General features: G+C 42.0%; 1 protein-coding gene across 25 annotated transcripts in view; it reads left to right on the top strand.

The window, feature by feature from the left end:
• Positions 1-19,548, top strand: part of BAZ2B (bromodomain adjacent to zinc finger domain 2B) — a 409,759-nt gene that overhangs the window by 367,568 nt on the left and 22,643 nt on the right. For 15 of the 25 annotated variants that reach the window (XM_056536083.1, XM_056536077.1, XM_056536074.1 and 12 more), the window contains 5 exons: positions 3,706-3,771; positions 12,834-12,878; positions 13,722-13,754; positions 16,761-16,826; positions 18,388-18,528. In XM_056536083.1, the coding sequence (XP_056392058.1) occupies positions 3,706-3,771; positions 12,834-12,878; positions 13,722-13,754; positions 16,761-16,826; positions 18,388-18,528 (351 nt within the window). The remainder of the gene's footprint in view (positions 1-3,705; positions 3,772-12,833; positions 12,879-13,721; positions 13,755-16,760; positions 16,827-18,387; positions 18,529-19,548) is intronic. The other 10 variants (XM_056536072.1, XM_056536096.1, XM_056536095.1 and 7 more) reach the window with 5 other exon arrangements.

Below are 19,548 nucleotides of genomic sequence, written 5' to 3'. Positions count from 1 at the left end.
CTCAAAGAGAGACAGAGGAAGCTCCACCCAGGGCTTATATGGGGTAGACTCTGGATGGTTCCCGTAGATCACATGGTCACTGGTACCTCCCCTGGTTACATGACAATAATACTTGAAGGCATACAAAAAATATATGTACATTATACTAAATAACATATCCACTTAAGATGATACATAAGAAACAAGTGCTGGGAGGGGGGGGGGCAGAGATCACTGACATGGCGTCTGCCTGACAGGGCAGCAAGGGTACAGGGGTGCAACTCCTGTACTGGGCCACCGCAAACTCCCACTCTTAACAACAGGCGTCCTCAGCGCCCAGTCCTCGAGGGCGGATGACATGAAGTGGCCACTGGGGCCTAGTGATAGTAATGAAAAGTTCCTGGGGAATTTCACAAATGTCCTTCTCAGGGCTGGTAAACAAACAAACTGGGGAAGAGTCCATGTGGCATTGCTCTAAATGTCCATTCATGCTCCATTGATGAGGGTGTTTAGAACTGTGAGAATGAAACATGTGAGATTTTTGTGACGTGCTACTGCATACTAGAGTTGGATTGGACGAGTTTGGATTGGGCTGCCGGAGGCTTCCTACCCGAATACCTTTGCTAATAGGGCCCTTCGGCTAAAGCTACTTCTCCCCATAACATTATGCAAATAGTAAATATACTTTTTTTTTTACAACATATGACAATTTTACCTATACACAGTAGCTCTGTCACTATACGTGTTTACTTAGACTCCCAGGAGAACTCTGAGGCCACAAGAGTACCCTGTACAAGATGGACAGGAAAATGGTTAGACATTACTGACTATTTATGGACTGACTATTTATACTGTTTAGCTAAGGCCTGACTAGAAATGACATTTGACTAGTTTAGATACACAAAATGCTATGTACATTACTGACTAACTGTACATGAAACGACACTAGAACTATTTATTCTATACTGATTAGATATTAGTAATAAGTATAGCTATTTATTGATAACTTATATACAAAGGTACTTCAAGAGATGCCAATAGTGGATAATAAAGAGTTACAAGGGTGGACTCTAATAGTTTACCATAGAGCACCCCCCTCTTTTATCAATCCCCCCAAAACTGTGAACTGTGAAATGTATTTGCTCGGTCCATTACATGCAGTGTAAGGGTAGGGTCACACACAGCGCATCCGCATCGTATTTTACACTGCGGATGTACTGCCGGTAGTCACAGGGCAAGCTCCCTTCTCCCTGTAGCTCTGTGTGTCCACTCATAGCAGCGGATTTCCTGCCAGCAGCCACCAACTAACACATAGAGCTACCCAGCTGCAGTATTGCCAGCAGCGCATCCGCAGCATCAAATATGCTGTGGATGTGCTATATGTGACCCTATCTGAAGGCTAGGTTCACACGGCCAGAAAAATACCGACCAGAGATTGCAAGTGCGACCAGCGCCTACTGAATTATTCGGCACAGGACCATGCGTACATTGCTGTCCCCATAGACGGCAATGTATTCCAGACAAGATCATTCTTTTCATAGCGGAATTTCAGTGGCGGAAACTGTGTCACAGAAATTTTGCAATGTGCACTGTACAGGGAAATCCCATTGACAGCAATGGGATTCTGCTGCACCAGAATATCTAAGTGTAATTTCTTACAGACTGCTACTTCATGATGTTAGCGGGCCCTTTTACCTACTGGGCCCTGTGCAGATGTTGTTGTTGCACAGTATGTCTGGCAATAGACAGAACTAAGGAATAGTGTTCACTTTGGGGATCATTTATCATTTGCACAATTTTGGGGAGACATTACCCACAAATTTTGTGCGCCTAACAGCTAGACAGAAAAGGGACAACGGTTAATACATTTTGGCTACTTATAAAGTGCACCATTCTGTATTTTGCACAAAACTGCATGTTTTAGGATATACAGTACACAGCGGTGCACAGCAGAGCACTCAGACCAATGTGTAAGTGGGGCATAGGATCACTACTTATTGTATGGCCCACAAGAGTTTAAGTAGTGATGCACAGCAACGCTACTTAAAGAGTACCTGTCATGAAGTAAAACTTTTTCTATGTTATTCCTTATGTAATGTTATGCATATTTGCCATATATCTTCATTTAAAAAAATCTATTTTTTTCCATCAGTTTATTTTACCTTTGAAAAAGTAGCCACTAGGGGTCTCTGTTCTGTAGAGTTCAGCAGGCCCTGCATAGCCCTCGGACTTCTGCAGGACTGGCACAAGTCCAAACTCCGGAAGTGCTAGTGGGGCGGGACATGAGCGCAGCTCTGCATATCTCTCTGTCAATCATGCAGGAGGGAGCGGGCCCCTGCAGCAGAAAAAGCTCCCAGGCAGTGAGCAGATTTTATAAAGGGATAACTCAAGAAATAATGGGAGAAATTAAAAAAGAAAAAGTGCTGGGAACTCAGGATGAAGAGGGGAACAGACAAGGAAGAACATAATCCCTCTTTACTTGGTGGCAGGTACTCTGCTGCAAAACAGATATACAATGTATAGCCACAGGCCCAGCTCAGGAGCAGGAACTCCTGTAATTGAAGTGATGGTAGTCCAGGCACCTATACATTACACAACAAAGTACTATGCACCAGTGTGTACGGCACAGCCGATAGAAGTAAGAAGTGATGTTATGCATTGCTACTTATCTCCTTTCACTTTGTGAGCTGGCGTCCTGCACCCGACCCACGGAGTGTTAACATGGTTATTTATTGTAAAGTAAGCAATGTGCAATTAGCTGTGTGTGGTTAGGGGTGGACTGGGCAATGCACACCAGTGAAACCACGCCCACTTTTTCTCTAACCACACCCCTCTGGCAAGCACAGCGCAAAAAGCATGTGTGTTGGAGAGGAGTCGCATACTAAATGGGACAAATTTGCCAGTCTAAATGGCCTATACCCACTATGTTTACAGATTTTTTTGCATCCTAAATAAAAAAAAACTGTTGTTAAATAGAGAAATGCAACCATACGATTCCGATTTTGTTTTCTTTTGGTAAGAAAAGTGAGGAAAAGTACAAACACGTGATTTATTTAGGTAACATTTAGAGTACAGCCACATGAAAATTCCAGGTTAATCGCAACACCACATCATGCAGATTTGTATTGTGTATTAAAGCGTGGAACAAGTACATGTTAAAATAAAAAGGCAATGAATTTAATATCTCCAGCTGCATATTATGCTGCAGAACTGCAGCATTTCTGCAGCAAAATCCCAAAATAATTTCTGCAGCATGTCCACAGGACGAATTGATATGCTGCAGCTCAGTTTCCGTCTGGTCAGACTTTCTAAATTTTATCCACGTTTTGGCTGCTGTAAATGTAAATCCACTACTTACCCTCCACGTGTGGCCATACTTAATGTACGATACTTTTTATGGCGGATTAATTGTACACGAATGACAATGCTGAGACTTATGCAATAGTAATAGTTTATATCTCTATCCCCATCATTTTTTATGTTTGATTTAGGATAATGAGCCGATGCCGGAGCGTTAGTATGAAGGGTGTCTGACCTTTATCCGCACACCCATTATTTCATTGGCAGGCAGACTATAAACATTAGCATGCAGGAGTAGTATGGCTCTATTGTGTCCTGTATTGTTCTGTCACCCAGTAGGACATGAGGCTTTCTCTAGCATCTGATAAAGTGTTCAGATTGTAGTTGTGCTGTTGCATGACCTTGAGACCTGTTTTGCATGCACAGGCTAAAAAGAAAAAGAAAGAAGACGCAGCAAATGCCAAAATAATGGAGGCCGAGAAACGAATAAAGGTTAGTTTAGATAAGAGCATCATTTGCAACCATTTTCTGCCTTGCTTTGGTTAGCGCATTTAGAATGACATGCTTTTGCCAGAATCTAGAGCAGAGGTACGCAAGGGCCCAGGGCTACACAGTCAAACTGTACTACATGAAGGGGTTTACCATAATCCGTAAAATGAGGATCCAGCTTTGATCAAAATATAGATGTAGCCAGAGCCAGCTTGATCTCTGATGCATTAGTGGTTATCCAGAACAAAAAAAAAAAAAAAACATAGTTGCTTTCTTATAAAAACAGTGCCACCCCCATCCTCGGGTTGTGTGTGGTATTACATCTCTTCACTATCAAGTGTGGTATTAAAGGGGTTATCCAGGAAAAAAAGTTTTTTTATATATCAACTGGCTCCAGAAAGTTAAACAGATTTGTAAGTTACTTCTATTAAAAAAAATCTTAATCATTTCTGTACTTATGAGCTTCTGAAGTTGAGTTGTTCTTTTCTGTCTAAGTGCTCTCTGATGACGTGTCTCGGGAACCGCCCAGTTTAGAAGAGGTTTGCTATGGGGATTTGCTTCTAAACTGGGCGTTTCCCGAGACACGTGTCATCAGAGAGCACTTAGACAGAAAAGAACAACTCAACTTCAGAAGCTCATAAGTACTGAAAGGATTAAGATTTTTTAATAGAAGTAATATACAAATCTGTTTAACTTTCTGGAGCCAGTTGAAATATATATATATATAAAATTTCCTGAATAACCCCTTTAAGCTCTCTTCACTTCAGTGGAACTGACCTGCATTACCACAGACAAACTGAGGACAAGAGAACAAGGGAACTATAAAAAAGTAAATAATAATAATTTGTGGGGCATTAGGATATCCCAACGTGTTAAATATAGCCAAGTCCAATTCCAAGACAAAGAGTTCCAAAATCTCTGCTTCCATATAGCCACAATCATAATGTTTAATGATAAAATTCTGTTTGATTTCAGCTACCATAAGGGGGACTGTATACTGCTCCCACTGAACTCGGTATTAAAGGGGTTGTCCAGCCAAAACTAACTGTGGATAGGGGATAAGTAGCTGATCGCGAGGGGTCCGAGGATAGGGGATAAGTAGCTGATCGCGAGAGGTCCGACTGCTGGGAACCCTGCTGGGATTCTGGTTCTCAGGGAGGAGTGCGTGCGGTAGACGGCACGTGCTCCATTCATTTCTATGGGGTCCTGTTCCGGAGATCACAGAGGAATATGACTGCTGGGAACCCCCATGATCTTTGGATTGGGACCCTGGTTCTCAGTGAGTAGCGCGTACAGTAGACGGCACGCGATTCATTTAAAGGGGTACTCCCGTGGAAAACTTTTTTTTTTTTAAATCAACTGGTGCCAGAAAGTTAAACAGATTTGTAAATCACTTCTATTAAAAAATCTTAATCCTTCCAGTACTTTTTAGGGGCTGTATACTAAAGAGAAATCCAAAAAAGAAATGCATTTCCTCTGATGTCATGACCACAGTGCTCTCTGCTGTCCATTTCAGGAACTGTCCAGAACTGGAGAAAATCCCCATAGCAAACATATCCTGCTCTGGACAGTTCCTAAAATGGACAGCAGAGGTCAGCAGAGAGTACTGTGGTCATGACATCAGAGAAATCTAAAAAGATAAGTATTTCCTCTGTAGTATACAGCCCCTAAAAAGTACTGGAAGGATTAAGATTTTTTAATAGAAGTCATTTACAAATCTGTTTAACTTTCTGGCACCAGTTGATTTAAAAAAAAAAAGTTTTCCTATCCCCTTTAACTGTGAATAGGGGAGAAGTTAGTTTTGGCTGCACACTCCTTTAAATCTATATGCACTAAGCTTCTCCTAGTGGTAGCTGCACAATACTTAAACAATGTTCAAAGGTGAACAGTTCGATGGCAGTGGTCTCCAACTTGCAGACCTCCAGATGTTGCAAAACTACAACGCCCAGCATGCCCGGACAGCCAATGGCTGTCCGGGCATGCTGGGAGTTGTAGTTTTGCACCATCTGGAGGTTGCAGGTTGAAGACCACTGCTCTATGGTATACCAAGAATGGGGTCCCAGGTCCATTATGATCATCGGAAAGTATGTGTTGGTGTCCCACTGCTTGGAATATCAATGATGATGCATATCCTACTTTCTTATGGTGGGAAAAACACATTTAAAGGGGTTATCCAGGAAAAAAACTTTTATTTATATATATATATATATATATATCAGCTGGCTCCAGAAAGTTAAACAGATTTGTAAATTACTTCTATTGAAAAATCTTAATCCTTTCAGTACTTATGAGCTTCTGAAGTTAAGGTTGTTCTTTTCTGTCTAAGTCCTCTCTGATGACACGTGTCTCGGGAACTGTCCAGAGTCTAAGCAGATCCCCATAGTAAAACCTCTTCTAAACTGGGCGTTTCCTGAGACACGTGTCATCAGAGAGCACTTAGACAGAAAAGAACAACCTTAACTTCAGAAGCTCATAACTACTGAAAGGATTAAGATTTTTTAAAAGAAGTAATTTACAAATCTGTTTAACTTTCTGGAGCCAGTTGATATATAAAAGAAAAAGTTTTTTCCTGGATAACCCCTTTAAGAAAGGACATAATTCACTTATGACAGTAAATTATGACAGTAACAACTAATTCTGCCATCATACTGCCTTTTTGGTCTGCTGCAGGTTTTCAGCCTGTTCCAGAAGCCAAATACGGTTGGAAAATGACCCAACCGGAATCACTCGCTGACTCCGTTCGGCTCAATGAATTGAATGGGGTACAGCATAGGTCTTGTTCTGCAACAGCTGGAGGCACGCTGGTTGAGAAACCCTGGTGTAGCCCCATCAATCCGGTCTCATTCTTGCCCCCACTCCATCCTCTTCTTGTTTCTATTTCCTAATGATTACTACTAGAGATGAGCGAACTTACAGTAAATTCGATTCGTCACGAACTTCTCGGCTCGGCAGTTGATGACTTATCCTGCATAAATTAGTTCAGCTTTCAGGTGCTCCGGTGGGCTGGAAAAGGTGGATACAGTCCTAGGAGATTCTCCTAGGACTGTATCCACCATTTCCAGCCCACCGGAGCACCTGAAAGCTGAACTAATTTATGCAGGATAAGTCATCAACTGCCGAGCCGAGAAGTTCGTGACGAATCAAATTTACTGTAAGTTCGCTCATCTCTAATTACTACTACGTAATATTATAGAACAGTCCTTTTGTATTTGTCCATCAGAAAATAGCATTTTTTCAAGTTAAATGCAAATAAACAAAAATATAGATTTCATTGCAGTCCTGTGCAAGCCAAAAATGATATCAACGTAAGCCAAATCACAAATTCAGCTCTGCTTAAAGGGGTACTCCCGTGGAAAACTTTTTTTTTTTTTTAAATCAACTGGTGCCAGAAAGTTAAACAGATTTTTAAATTACTTCTATTAAAAAAATCTTAATCCTTCCAGTACTTTTTAGGGGCTGTATACTACAAAGGAAATGCTTTACTTTATTATTACCACAGTGCTCTCTGCTGACCTCTGCTGTCCATTTTAGAAACTGTCCAGAGCAGACGAAAATCCCCATAGAAAACATATGCTGCTCAGGACAGTTCCTAAAATGGACAGAGATGTCAGCAGAGAGCACTGTGATCATGACATCAGAGAAATCTAAAAAGTAAAGCATTTCCTCTGTAGTATACAGCCCCTAAAAAGTACTTGAAGGATTAAGATTTTTTAATAGAAGTAATTTACAAATCTGTTTAACTTTCTGGCACCAGTTGATTTAAAAAAAAAAAAAGTTTTCCATGGGAGTACCCCTTTAATTGAAAAAGCCATGTATGAAAACTGAAGCCCACTTGCATTCAGATGTGACAAATGAAGTTGTGTATATCTGTAGACCCGAAGTGGAATGTGACCACACTGGATATAAGTACAGGCAAACAAAGAAAGTATTATCCAGCTAACCCCGCGGTAGAGACTTGATGCACGGATTCTGTGTCTCGGTACAGACACTAGTATGCTTTTGCAGCAAAGATGGTAGATGAATCCAGCAGGTTTGATTTAAAACTTCTAACTTTATTTGAATGGTTTTAAGTTACAAATCACGGTGAAGCCGGCAAGAAGCAGCACTTTTCTAGCATCTAGGCATCCTTAACCATGATTAAGGGTCCCTCAGCACCAGAAACGCGTTGGTTCTTGCTGTATAGGCTGCGATATGTATTTTAAAACCTTTGGAATAAAGTTAGTTTTAAACCAAACATGCAGGATTTATCTACTTTCTTTACTGCAAAAGGCAAAGTATAGTACAATTCTTAAATGTGCCTTTTATTGCAAACATTTACAATTGTCTACTCTAATATTAATAGAATTAAAATGGGCACTGTCACCTTTGACCTGTTGTAGAGACATGTTAAAAGTTTTGATCGGTCGTGGCTTAAAGGGGTACTCTGCCCCTAGACATCTTATCCCCTATCCAAAGGATAGGGGATAAGATGTCTGATTGCTGGGGACCCCCGCAATCTCGGCTATGGCACCCCAGACATCCGGTGCACGGATGACTGGCGAGGCGGGGCGGAGGCTCGTGACGTCACGGTCATGCCCCCTCAATGCAAGTCTATGGGAGGTAGTGTGACGGCCGTCCCTCCCATAGACTTGCATTGAGGGGGCGTGACGTCACGAGCCTCCAGTGGTGCACCCGACTCTCTAGACGAATGTCGGGTGCAGCAGGGAGATCACGGGGGTCCCGCCGCTGGGATCCTTGGATAGGGGATAAGATGTCTAGGGGCAGAGAACCCTCTAAGTGTTCTCGTAGCTCGAACTAGCTACAAGAAGAGTACACAAAGTGAGACAAACATATAATGTAAGTCTTTTGGATTGTCTTGGTCAGCAGCGCTTTTCTCTCCGCTTGTTCTAAAAATTGGTCGGGGTCTGAACACTCAGACCCTAACTGATCAAAACTTTTAACATGTCTCAACAATATGTCAAAAGTTTTTTAAAGCGACAGGTATACTTTAATGGTTTTGTTTCATGCAAGACATTTATGCCTGTTCCTGTGGATAGGTGAGGGTCTCACCTTTGCCTGTCCGGGCATGCTGGGAGTTGTAGTTTTGCAACAACTGGATACACCCTGGTTTGGAAACACTGTTTTACTAAGAGGAGTAAAAGATAATCCTTAAATTGTACCTGTCGCTTTGAAAAACTATTGAAATGCCCTAGAGACATTTTTCTAAGTTCTGATCAGTCGGGGTCTGAGTGTTCAGACCCCAACCAACTGTAAAAACGAGAAGGGAGAAAGTTCAGCTGACCAAGACAATCCCATAGACTTACACTGTAAGTTTGTCTTGATCAAGTGGCACAGAGCCCGTAGAGCAGTGTTTCCCAACCAGGGTGCCTCCAGCTGTTGCAGAACTACAACTCCCAGCATGCTCGGACAGCCAACGGCTGTCCGAGCAAGCTGGGCGTTGCAGTGTTGCAACAGCTGGAGGCACTCTGGTTGGGAGACACTGACGTAGAGAGTGTGCTTAGTGCACTCTTCTCCCAGCTTGTTCTAATGATCAGTCGGGGGGGTCTAAACACAAACACCAAAACTTTTGACTTTACAACTTGTAAAGTTTTTTTTTTTAAGGGGACAGTTACTATTTAATGGGGTAATTCAGCCCCAGAAAAAGAAAGAAAGTGACTCAAGATGATGTACAAAACAAAATGATGCCTCCCCCTTTTTTTTAGATTTCTTTTCTGAGGCTTGAAAAGCATGTCCTGATGGGATTTTGAAAAGACTTAAAGGGGTTATCCGGGAAAAAAAAATATTCTGGCTCCAGAAAGTTAAACAGATTTGTAAATTACTTCTATAAAAAAAATCTTAATCCTTTCAGTACGTATGAGCTTCTTAAGTTGAGTTGTTCTTTTCTGTCTAAGTGCTCTCTGATGACACGTGTTTCAGGAACCGCCCAGTTTAGAAGAAAATCCCCATAGCAAACCTCTTCTAAACTGGGCGGTTCCCGACACACGTGTCATCAGAGAGCACTTAGACAGAAAAGAACAACTCAACTTCAGAAGCTCATAAGTACTGAAAGGATTAAGATTTTTTAATAGAAGTAATTTACAAATCTTGAAACACAGAAGGTATGCTCGGCACTACTGAATACACGCTATATGGTGTAAAATCACCGGATTATAGTACTGTCCCTTTACAACCGCTGGAGGTACCAATAATGGTGCTTCCACGCTCGCAGAAAGCAGATAAATCACGTCCAAACATAGGAGGTAGAAAAAGCGGAGCACTCGCCACATCAGGCTTCTTGTTGCGGTTAGACTTTATTCATGTAGTCATCAGGGGATACAAGCAGGGGTGTGCGGACGGGGGTGCGGAGATGCCCTCTCGGTGACGGACCGTTTGGCGCCGAATCGCTTCATCAGACCGGGAATGACGAACCGCTTCAGCGCCAAACGGTCCGTCACCAAGAGGGCACCCCCATCCGCACACCCCTGCTTGTATCCCCTGATGACTACATGAATAAACTCTAACCGCAACAAGAAGCCTGATGTGGTGAGTGCTCCGCTTTTTCTACCTCCTATGTTTGGACGTAATTTACAAATCTGTTTCTCTTTCTGGAGCCAGTTGAAAAATAAAACAAAAGTTTTTTTCCTGGATAACCCCTTTATAGAGGTATAATTCATGTAGACTGTAACTATAGGCTGCTATAGACATCCCATAAGGCTGCACATACATCATCTGCAGTCAGCTTTTTTCTAATATATAGATGACACCTATGTTTATACTCCTTTCATTTCGATCACTTGTGTGAATGTAATCATCTTTAAAGGGGTACTCCATTGAAAACCATTTTTTTTTATCAACTGGTGCCAGAAAGTTAAACAGATTTGTAAATGACTTCTATTAAAAAATATTTTCCCTTCAAGTACTTTTTAGCAGCTGTATGCTACAGAGGAAATTCTTTTCTTTTTGAATTTCTTTTTTGTCTTGTCCACACTGCTCTCTGCTGACACCTGATGTCCATATCAGGAACTGTCAAGAGCAGGAGAAAATCACCATAGCAAACCTATTCTGCTCTGGACAGTTCCTGACACGGACAGAGGTGTCAGCAGAGAGCACTGTGGACGAGACCAAAAAGGAATTAAAAAAGAAAAGAATTTCCTCTGTTGCATACAGCTGCTAAAAAGTACCGGAAGGGTAAAGATTTTTTTTAATAGAAGTCATTTACAAATCTGTTTGACTTTCTGGCACCAGTTGTTTTAAAAATAAAATGTTTTCCACCGGAGTACCCCTTTAAGCCTCCCTATTAGCAGCCTCCATGTTACCTGCTACATGCCCCAAATATTATGTAATTTGGCCATTTACTAGGCCACTAAGGTTATATTTACAGGGCTGTTTATAGGGCTTTTTCTTTTTAATGTAAACTGGCCCAGAAAAAAAGAATATCCAGAAAAAAAGCAAGCATTTTATTCACACTGAATTCTTTTAAAACCTCTCTAATTCATTTTATGACTGTAATTGTAACAGAGGTAGAATTAAGAACTGTTTTTAGAAAAATTATGCAAAAAAAGTATGTAAATTTGATATTTTTTGCCTGGAAAACAGCATTTCTTTTTAAAGCGCTTCAAAATGAATATTGCAATGAAATACAGTAAAGCCGATTGATTATAGAAGAACATAAAGAGGTGCCAGAAAGGTATATAAGTTTGTAAATTACTTCTATTTAAACAGCTTAACTCTTCCAGTACTTATCAGCCGCTGTATGCTCCAGAGGAAGTTGTTTAGTTCTTTCCAGTCTGACCACAGTGCTCTCTGCTGACACCTCTGTCCATGTCAGGAACTGTACTGAGCAGGTTTGCTATGGGGATTTGCTCCTGCTCCGGACAGTTCCTGACATGGACAAAGGTGTGAGCAGAGAGCACTGTGTTCAGAGAGAAAATAAATTCAAAAAAGAAAAGAACTTCCTGTGGTGCATACAGCAGCGGATAAGTACTGGAAGGATTAATATTTTTAAATAGAAGTAATTTACAAATCTGTATAACTTTCTGGCACCAGTTGACTTAAAAAAAAAAATTCCACCAGGGTACCTCTTTAGCAGAGAGCAATGTGGTCAGACTGGAAAGAACTACATAACTTCCTCTGGAGAATACAGCAGCTGATAAGTACTGGAAGGATTAAGATTTTTAAAGTGGAGTCATTTACAAATCTGTATACTTTTCTGGCAACAATTCATTTGAAAAACCTAATTTTCCTCTGGAGAACCCCTTAAACATAAGTCCAATTAATATAGCAACATTGAATCAGATGCAAGGGTGCACATACCATAGTGTCAGATTGTATCAGTTCCATCCTGGTTGATTCTTATATCTATTGGTAGGAAGCGGTGCAGAAAATCAATAAAGTGGAGTATTGACCAATGGGGAATGGAAAGCAAATTGTGCTGGGGAGGGGGGGACCCAAAATAGAAGGTCCATATTCATATTTGCTATGGGGCCCCTTTTCTTCTATAATCTGAAGTAAATCCATGCAAATGAGCTGAGTTTGATTTTTAACGTTTTTTTGCACTGCAAATGCTTTTCGTAGTTAGATAACTCAGCAGGTGTTTCTACAGTAATATACATAACAAAAGAGAACAGGGCATGCTGGGAGTTGTAGTTTTACAACAGCTGGAGGCACCCTGGTTGGAAAACACTGCCCCAGCACATAGCTTGTTACATCAGTATGGCTAGTTTTTTTCAGGGCTCTACACTGCCACCTGCTGGTAGCTATGTAAAAAAAAAAAAATATATATATATATATATATATATTGCCGTTTTCTTCAATTCATGGGGGTACTTGTATTCCCCCCTGCTTCTTGACTCTTCCAAAAGCATGTTATGTTAACTAGAACATTTTATTTATTGATTATGCAGAATATGTTGATGTAAGGCAGTTTAAAAAAAAAAACACATTTTCCTTTTCAGTCCATATTGTTTGAATTTTAGAATTTAAAATGGAGCGTTTCTTGTATTTATGCTGTATTGCTTAGTTAAAATAAATATTTTTTTATATTTATCATTCCTTCTGCTAATATAAAATATTTGATTATTTTTAAGGAGAAAGAAATGCGACGCCAGCAGGCCGTCCTCTTAAAGCACCAGGTCTGTACTGTTCTTATATTACTCTGTATCATATGCGTATATATTAATAGCATGAAATGCAGGGTTCAAGTCCTGCAGGAACGCGTGGGAACGGAGTTCCTGCACTTTTTCTACAGCAGGAACGCCATTCCCATTAGTAGTTGTTCTGCAGGACCAGCCCTTTAGTGGAAGAGTTCCCACACTTTTTTTTCCCCAGGACTTGACCCCTGATTAAATGTACTATTTATCTTACAAAATAGCAGTTTCTTATTGGTTGTAACTAAGTTTATGACATCATTACGTCACATGATGTAAAAAAAACAAAAAAAAACAGACAGTATATTTCTGTATCAGTATTTCTCAACCAGGGTGCCTCCAGCTGTTGCTAAACTACAACTCCCAGCATGCCCGGACAGCCAACGGCTGTCCGGGCATGCTGGGAGTTGTAGTTTTGCAACAGCTGGAGGCACCCTGGTTGGAAAACACTGACTTAAGTCATAGGTTCCCAGACAGCAGTGTCTCCCAACCAGTGTGCCTCCAGCTGTTGCAAAACGTCAACTCCCAGCATGCCCGGACAGCATGCAACAAATGGAGGTACCCTGGTTTAGAAACACTGCTCTGTATGTTATATAGTTACTCCTTGCAGCAGTATAATGGGATATCCCTATATATTATAATAATTGCACCGTATTTCTTGCTTACGTATTACCTGCCTTGCTTTGGTTTTGGGTGCTTTTTGGGGGTAATTTGACTTTTTTTTCTTTTTCTTCTTTTTTTTTTTCTTTTTTATTTCTATACAAATGGTTATTTTGTAATCTGCAATTTATTTCTGTTTCATAATGATGTGCCAACTCTTTCTACCAGGAGTTGGAGAGGCATAGACTAGATATGGTATGGGTATGTTTATTTTTGTACGTCTTAACACCGCATCGTGATTTTTTTATTTTATTTTTTATTTTTTTTATTGTGATATGGTTGTCCTAGCAATGCATAAAGTGTAGCACTGGCTGCTGTCATACGACATCTCTCTCTCCCTGCATGGCTTAACAGTGCAGCGCATTGCATACATCCGCTGATTAACCCAGGATAGACTAATACATGTCACACTGCTGATACTAAGGCTGTTATTCCAGGGATATATATATATATATATATATATATATATATATATATATATATAACTGATTTGCATATAAAAAAAAAAGGAATTCCCTTATTTATTTCTGAGCCCTAGCGCCAGATGTATTTATGGAGAGGCATACATACAGCGAGAAGATTCCCTTCCTACTTACTATAAGACTGAAAGCAAGGTGCAGCATCACTAACTTTATGCAGTGCATCAAAGGAGCATCACTTGGATAATCCTTTTATTTTTACATTCATGCATGTGTATATTCCTCATAAACAGACGTCATGTTTACATATGCTTATAAAGCAATTTCCTCTTTTAAAGGTAATATTAAAGGTAATCTGTCAGCTCTGTGTTGTTCTCAAGAGCTCAAGTGTCAAGGAGGCAATGCTAAGCCACAGCATGCTTGCCTCCTCCCTCCCCCACTCCTCCCTGCTTGGCTTTCAGCACATGTTTATCCATCATTCGGGGCAGGGAGGGGTGGGGGAAGAGGAGGCATGCATGCTGCAGCTTGGCACAGCCTCATTGACACTTGAGCGTTGAAGACGACACAGAACTGACAGATTCCTTTTAACTTGGGGAATCTGAAACTCCTAGCAACTTTGTAGAACAGAACCTTAGCGAAAGGGAGCAATGTGGACCGTTGCATTGTATTAGGGAGTTGCCACCTACGCAGTTCTCTAGTAAGTCCTTTACACAAGCTTCAAGGATAATGTTCCCATATAGGCAAATAGACTCCTAGATAGAAAAGCCATCACACAATAGAATCTGAAATGGACTTGTCACCTTCTATTTGTGGACTGGACCACTATGCATAGCAGCTAAGCAAGTGAGACCATTAAGGAGGTTATGGGTAAGTTCATTGGTTGCCGATCTGCTCCAGATTTTCTGCAACTTATTTTAAATATATCTATTTATATTGGTGCAGAAACACTGTACATTTTCTGCAACTGGTCTGCAAGAGATCTACAGTATATAAACATACCCTGTATGGCTATGTTCACTTATATTAGACTTGTAAGACTTACAAGTGTCTGATTGCCCCCCAACCTCCTGAACGAAGCCACTTCTCTGCCCAGTCATCGGTCTTGTCCCCAATTTCAGAGATATGCTTGTCTTTAAGACCAGTGACGGCCCACTCAGCCAATGACCGGCAGAGACAAGGTCCCCTCTCAGCTAGTGATTGGCTGAGCAGGTCGCCACTCCTGTTTACGTGAGCTCGCTCCGAAGGTGTGCGCCAAAGCCATCAGGGGAGAAAACGTGATTGGTAAGTTAACTCATCAGAGAAGAGACTCCGTTCAGGAATTTGACCCCTGCAATCAGACAATTATACTCTGTCTTGTGGATAGGGGGTAAGTTTTACAAAACCGGAGTACCCCTTTTAAGTGCATTATAATTTTGGCTTACATTGGATAGGAGCAAAGAGATATGCCAACATAGAGACAAACTTATAGATAATGTAGGCTCCTAGTAACTACAATCAGAGTGTTTTCTAAAAGTATATTTTTTGTCTGTGAGACATAGTAGACCACCCTATTGGGTCATACAAAAGTATAGGTTCAAAAACAGGCCTTACATAGTCACTTGTAGAATACCTTTAGACAATTAAAGTCAATAGAACTATTTGGAATAATGGCCCACTTGAAAAAAGTTGGAATACCTCTTCGCCAATGTCTCAACATATACCAGTGCATTTAAAGGGGAACTCCAATGCTTTAAACCTATTCCCTATGTACAGGATAAGTTTGTGATCACGGAGAGGGGGGGCTCTGACCGATGATCCTGTACATGGAGCAGTGGGGTTGCGTGCACTCCTTGCACTGTCTATGGAAGCGCTGGAGATACACGAGTGCTGTACTCCATAGATAGTTCATTGAGCTCGTGCCGACTCCACTACTCCATGCAGCGGAGAGCCAGGGCCCGGGAGAGGGGATCCTGCGTATAGGGGATAACTTTTAATGTACCGGAGCACCCCTTTAATAGATGTGAACATAGCCTAAAGGTTATGTCCATCTTCAAACACCCTAGAATTAATCTACAAATAAAGTTGATCAGCTTTGTAAATAAATGATATTACCTATCTTGTATTGATCATGAGTTACGGCCTGTACTATTTCCAGAGCTGCATTAACCATTCTGCAGGATTCAGAGCTGAAATCTTCCAGCATTCCCCGCAGAGGGCTTGCTCTGATTACCTGACTGGGAAGTAGTCTTTACATCAGGCATGGAATAGGGATGTTAGGGAGGTGTCTGACAAGCAGCAGAATTATGAATATTGCTCTGGACTCTAGTACAGGCTGTCATTGTATTATCACCAGTACAAGATAAGTAATGCGGAAAGTTTAATGTAGAAGAGGGTTCAGATGTGAACGTCCCATCATACACACAGGTAAGAGGTGACCGGCCCATTTCAGTCAATCCTTTCAGGCAGGACTTACGCTTTTAGTGACCTTACAGCGGAACATCATGCTGCAACTGACCATGAGTATACTTTGTGCAATTTTTTGTTTGTTTTTTGTATTTTTTTTACACCGTCTTCATTTTTCATGGCTTTACTTTTACCGCTTATGATTGTGTACCCGCTTTCTAAACCTTGACTAAAACGTGCACAACTTGACCTTATGTGCCTTGTATTTATAGCATTCACTGTGACTAGTGTCAGTGCTAAATCTGCAACTCTCAGCTTCATGTCCACCAAATGCCCTGTGTAGTTTATTATTTTTCCAACGGCGGAACGTGGCTCGCTGTATCTAATTCCGCATTTGTTTTGTTAGGAACGAGAGAGGAGAAGACAGCACATCATGCTTCTGAAGGCTGTGGAAGCTCGTAAAAAGGCAGAGGTAGGTGCCGGTGATAGAAACCCACATTTAGGCCAGGTTCACATGGGCGAAAATGTACGGCATGCCAGGACATTCTGCACATTTGAATAATCCGGCAGGCGCTAGGACCACACGGAAATCCACGGTCTCATAGACAGCAGTGCCTTTCCAAGCAGAATCAGCAGAAAGAATAAAAAGGTCTATTCTTTCTGCAGACGCCGGAATCGGGATTTCCGCTGCAGAAATATTTGCCGCAAAGATTTCGCTGTATGTACAGTGCAGCAAAAGTCCCATTGAGATCAATGGGACTCTGCTGCAGTGGAATGTCCGTGTGGACATTCTGCCGTGTGGACATATCCTTAGGGTATGTTTACTACCATTCACTTTGATGGGTCCGCAGTCAATCTGCAAATCTGTAACTATAGCGGATTTCAGGCGGACCCATTGAAGTGAATTGTAGAGAAACTCGCACGGATTTCAACATGGATTATCAATGTGTGAATGTACCCTTAAAGAGTTATCCAAGATTAAAAGAACAGAGTAGAATTCTTGCAAAAACAGCACCACCCCTGTCCTCAGGTCATGCGTGGTATTGCAGGTCATTTCCATTGAAACGGAGCCAAGTTGTAATATTGCACACAACCTGAGGACAGGTGTGGCGCTATTTTTAAAAGAAATTAGCTCTGTTTTTCAATTCGTTTTTCCATCTTAGAAGTTTTACAGTACTGTATATTGCTAGGATATACCATAACATTATAGTGTCCAAATTCTGTGAACCTGCTGATCTTGGGAATGAAGTGACCACTGCTTGCCTTCATGTACACAGGTCCTAAGGTGGAGTTCCAAACTGACCCATATAGTCTGTAAAGTTAGGGCTCATTCACACTTTAGCTCCCATTGTTGTCAGTGGGATTCTGCTGCACTATTCCATTTACGGAATTTTCTCAGCCGAATAAGAATTCTGGACCTAAGACTCATTCACACACTGCATATCTGCTCTTCAATGCATTGCCGTCTATTGAGACGGCGCATTTCCCATTGGTCCTAGCACTGCCTTGTTTTTCCAGCACCCACTCCAGACGGTATCTCCCCCTGGAATTATTACGAGCATAGATTCTGTCTGGAGCAGGAGCTGGCAAAACAAGCCTGCGCTAGGACTTCTAGAAAATGCGCCATCTCAATAGATGGCAATGCAGTGTGTGTGACTGTTCAACTGCAACAGCATTATGTTACTATCAGACTGACATTGTAATAGTATTGTAGCTAGGCTTTCCTATGGCCTAAGTCAGTGTTTCCCAGCCAGGGTGTCTCCAGCTTTTGCAAAACAACAAATCCCAGCATGCCCGGACAGCCTTTGGCTGTCCGGGCATGCTGGGATTTGTGGTTTTGCAACAGCTGAAGGCACCCTGATTGGGAAACACTGACTTAGGCCATAGGGAAAGTGCTGTATCCATAAGACAGATTTGAATAGCTTGTTAGCACCCCCCCCCCCTTCTCTAGCCCCACAAGTCCGCCTTGCTATGCTCCAAAAGTTATGACTTGCAGTAAAGGCGGTCTTTTAAAATTGTGATTGTTTTTACAGGAGAGAGAGCGTTTAAAACAAGAAAAACAAGACGAAAAACGTCTGAATAAGGAACGTAAACTTGAACAACGGCGCTTAGAACTAGAGCTGGCCAAGGAGCTCAAGAAGCCAACTGAAGATATGTGTTTGGCCGACCAAAAGGTAGGTGGATGGGGACCTCCAAGATGGACCCTACTCCTACCCTTAACCTTTTTATTTGATCTTTGAAATTTAATTCCATTTCAGAAATTTCGAGAGACTAGTTGTTTTGTTTCCGTAAAGATATTGGGGGAGATTTATCAAAATCTGTCACGAGGAAAAGTTGCTGAGTTGCCCATAGCAACCAATCAGATCGCTGCTTTCATCTGTGGTGGCCCAGTACGGGAGTTGTTACCCCGTACCCTTGCTGCCCTGTCAGACAGCCCCCTTGCACCCGTCCCCTCATGTAAATATGTTTTGCCATTTATTATGCTGTAAAATCTGTAAAGAAGTGTTATAACTTAAAAAAATGTTCCCATTTGATCTTCAGTTGTCATGTGAGTTATCATGTGATTGTTACCCAGGAGGTATCAGTGATCAGGTGACTTAAAGGGGTACTCTGCCCCTAGACATCTTATCCCCTATCCAAAGGATAGGGGATAAGATGTCAGATCGCCGCGGTCCCGCTGCTGGGGACCCCGGGGATCGCCGCTGCGGCACCCCGCCATCATTACTGCGCAGAGCGAGATCGCTCTGCACGTAATGACGGGCAATACAGGGGCCGGAGCATCGTTACGTCATGGCTCCGCCCCTCGTGACGTCACGGCCCGCCCCCGTCAATACAAGTCTATGGGAGGGGGCGTGGTGGTCATCACACCCCCTGCCATAGACTTGCATTAAGGAGATGGGCCGTGATGTCATGAGGGGTGGAGCCATGACGTCACGCTGCTCCGGCCCCTGTATTGCCCGTCATTACGTGCAGAGCGAACTCGCTCTGTGCAGTAATGATGGTGGGGTGCCGCAGCGGCGATCCCCGGGGTCCCCAGCAGCGGGACCGCGGCGATCTGACATCTTATCCCCTATCCTTTGGATAGGGGATAAGATGTCAGGGGCGGAGTACCCCTTTAAGGGTGACCAATGGGATCCCACCAGAGTCTCCTCCATAAAAGCCCTGGGTGGAGCCTCTGCTGCAGTCGAGTCTAG

The sequence above is a fragment of the Hyla sarda genome, chromosome 8 (genome assembly GCF_029499605.1).
Source record: "Hyla sarda isolate aHylSar1 chromosome 8, aHylSar1.hap1, whole genome shotgun sequence".
Taxonomy (NCBI): domain Eukaryota; kingdom Metazoa; phylum Chordata; class Amphibia; order Anura; family Hylidae; genus Hyla; species Hyla sarda.
The sequence above is the reverse complement of the archived record's forward strand: the minus strand, read 5'-3'. Positions and strand labels throughout refer to the sequence as shown.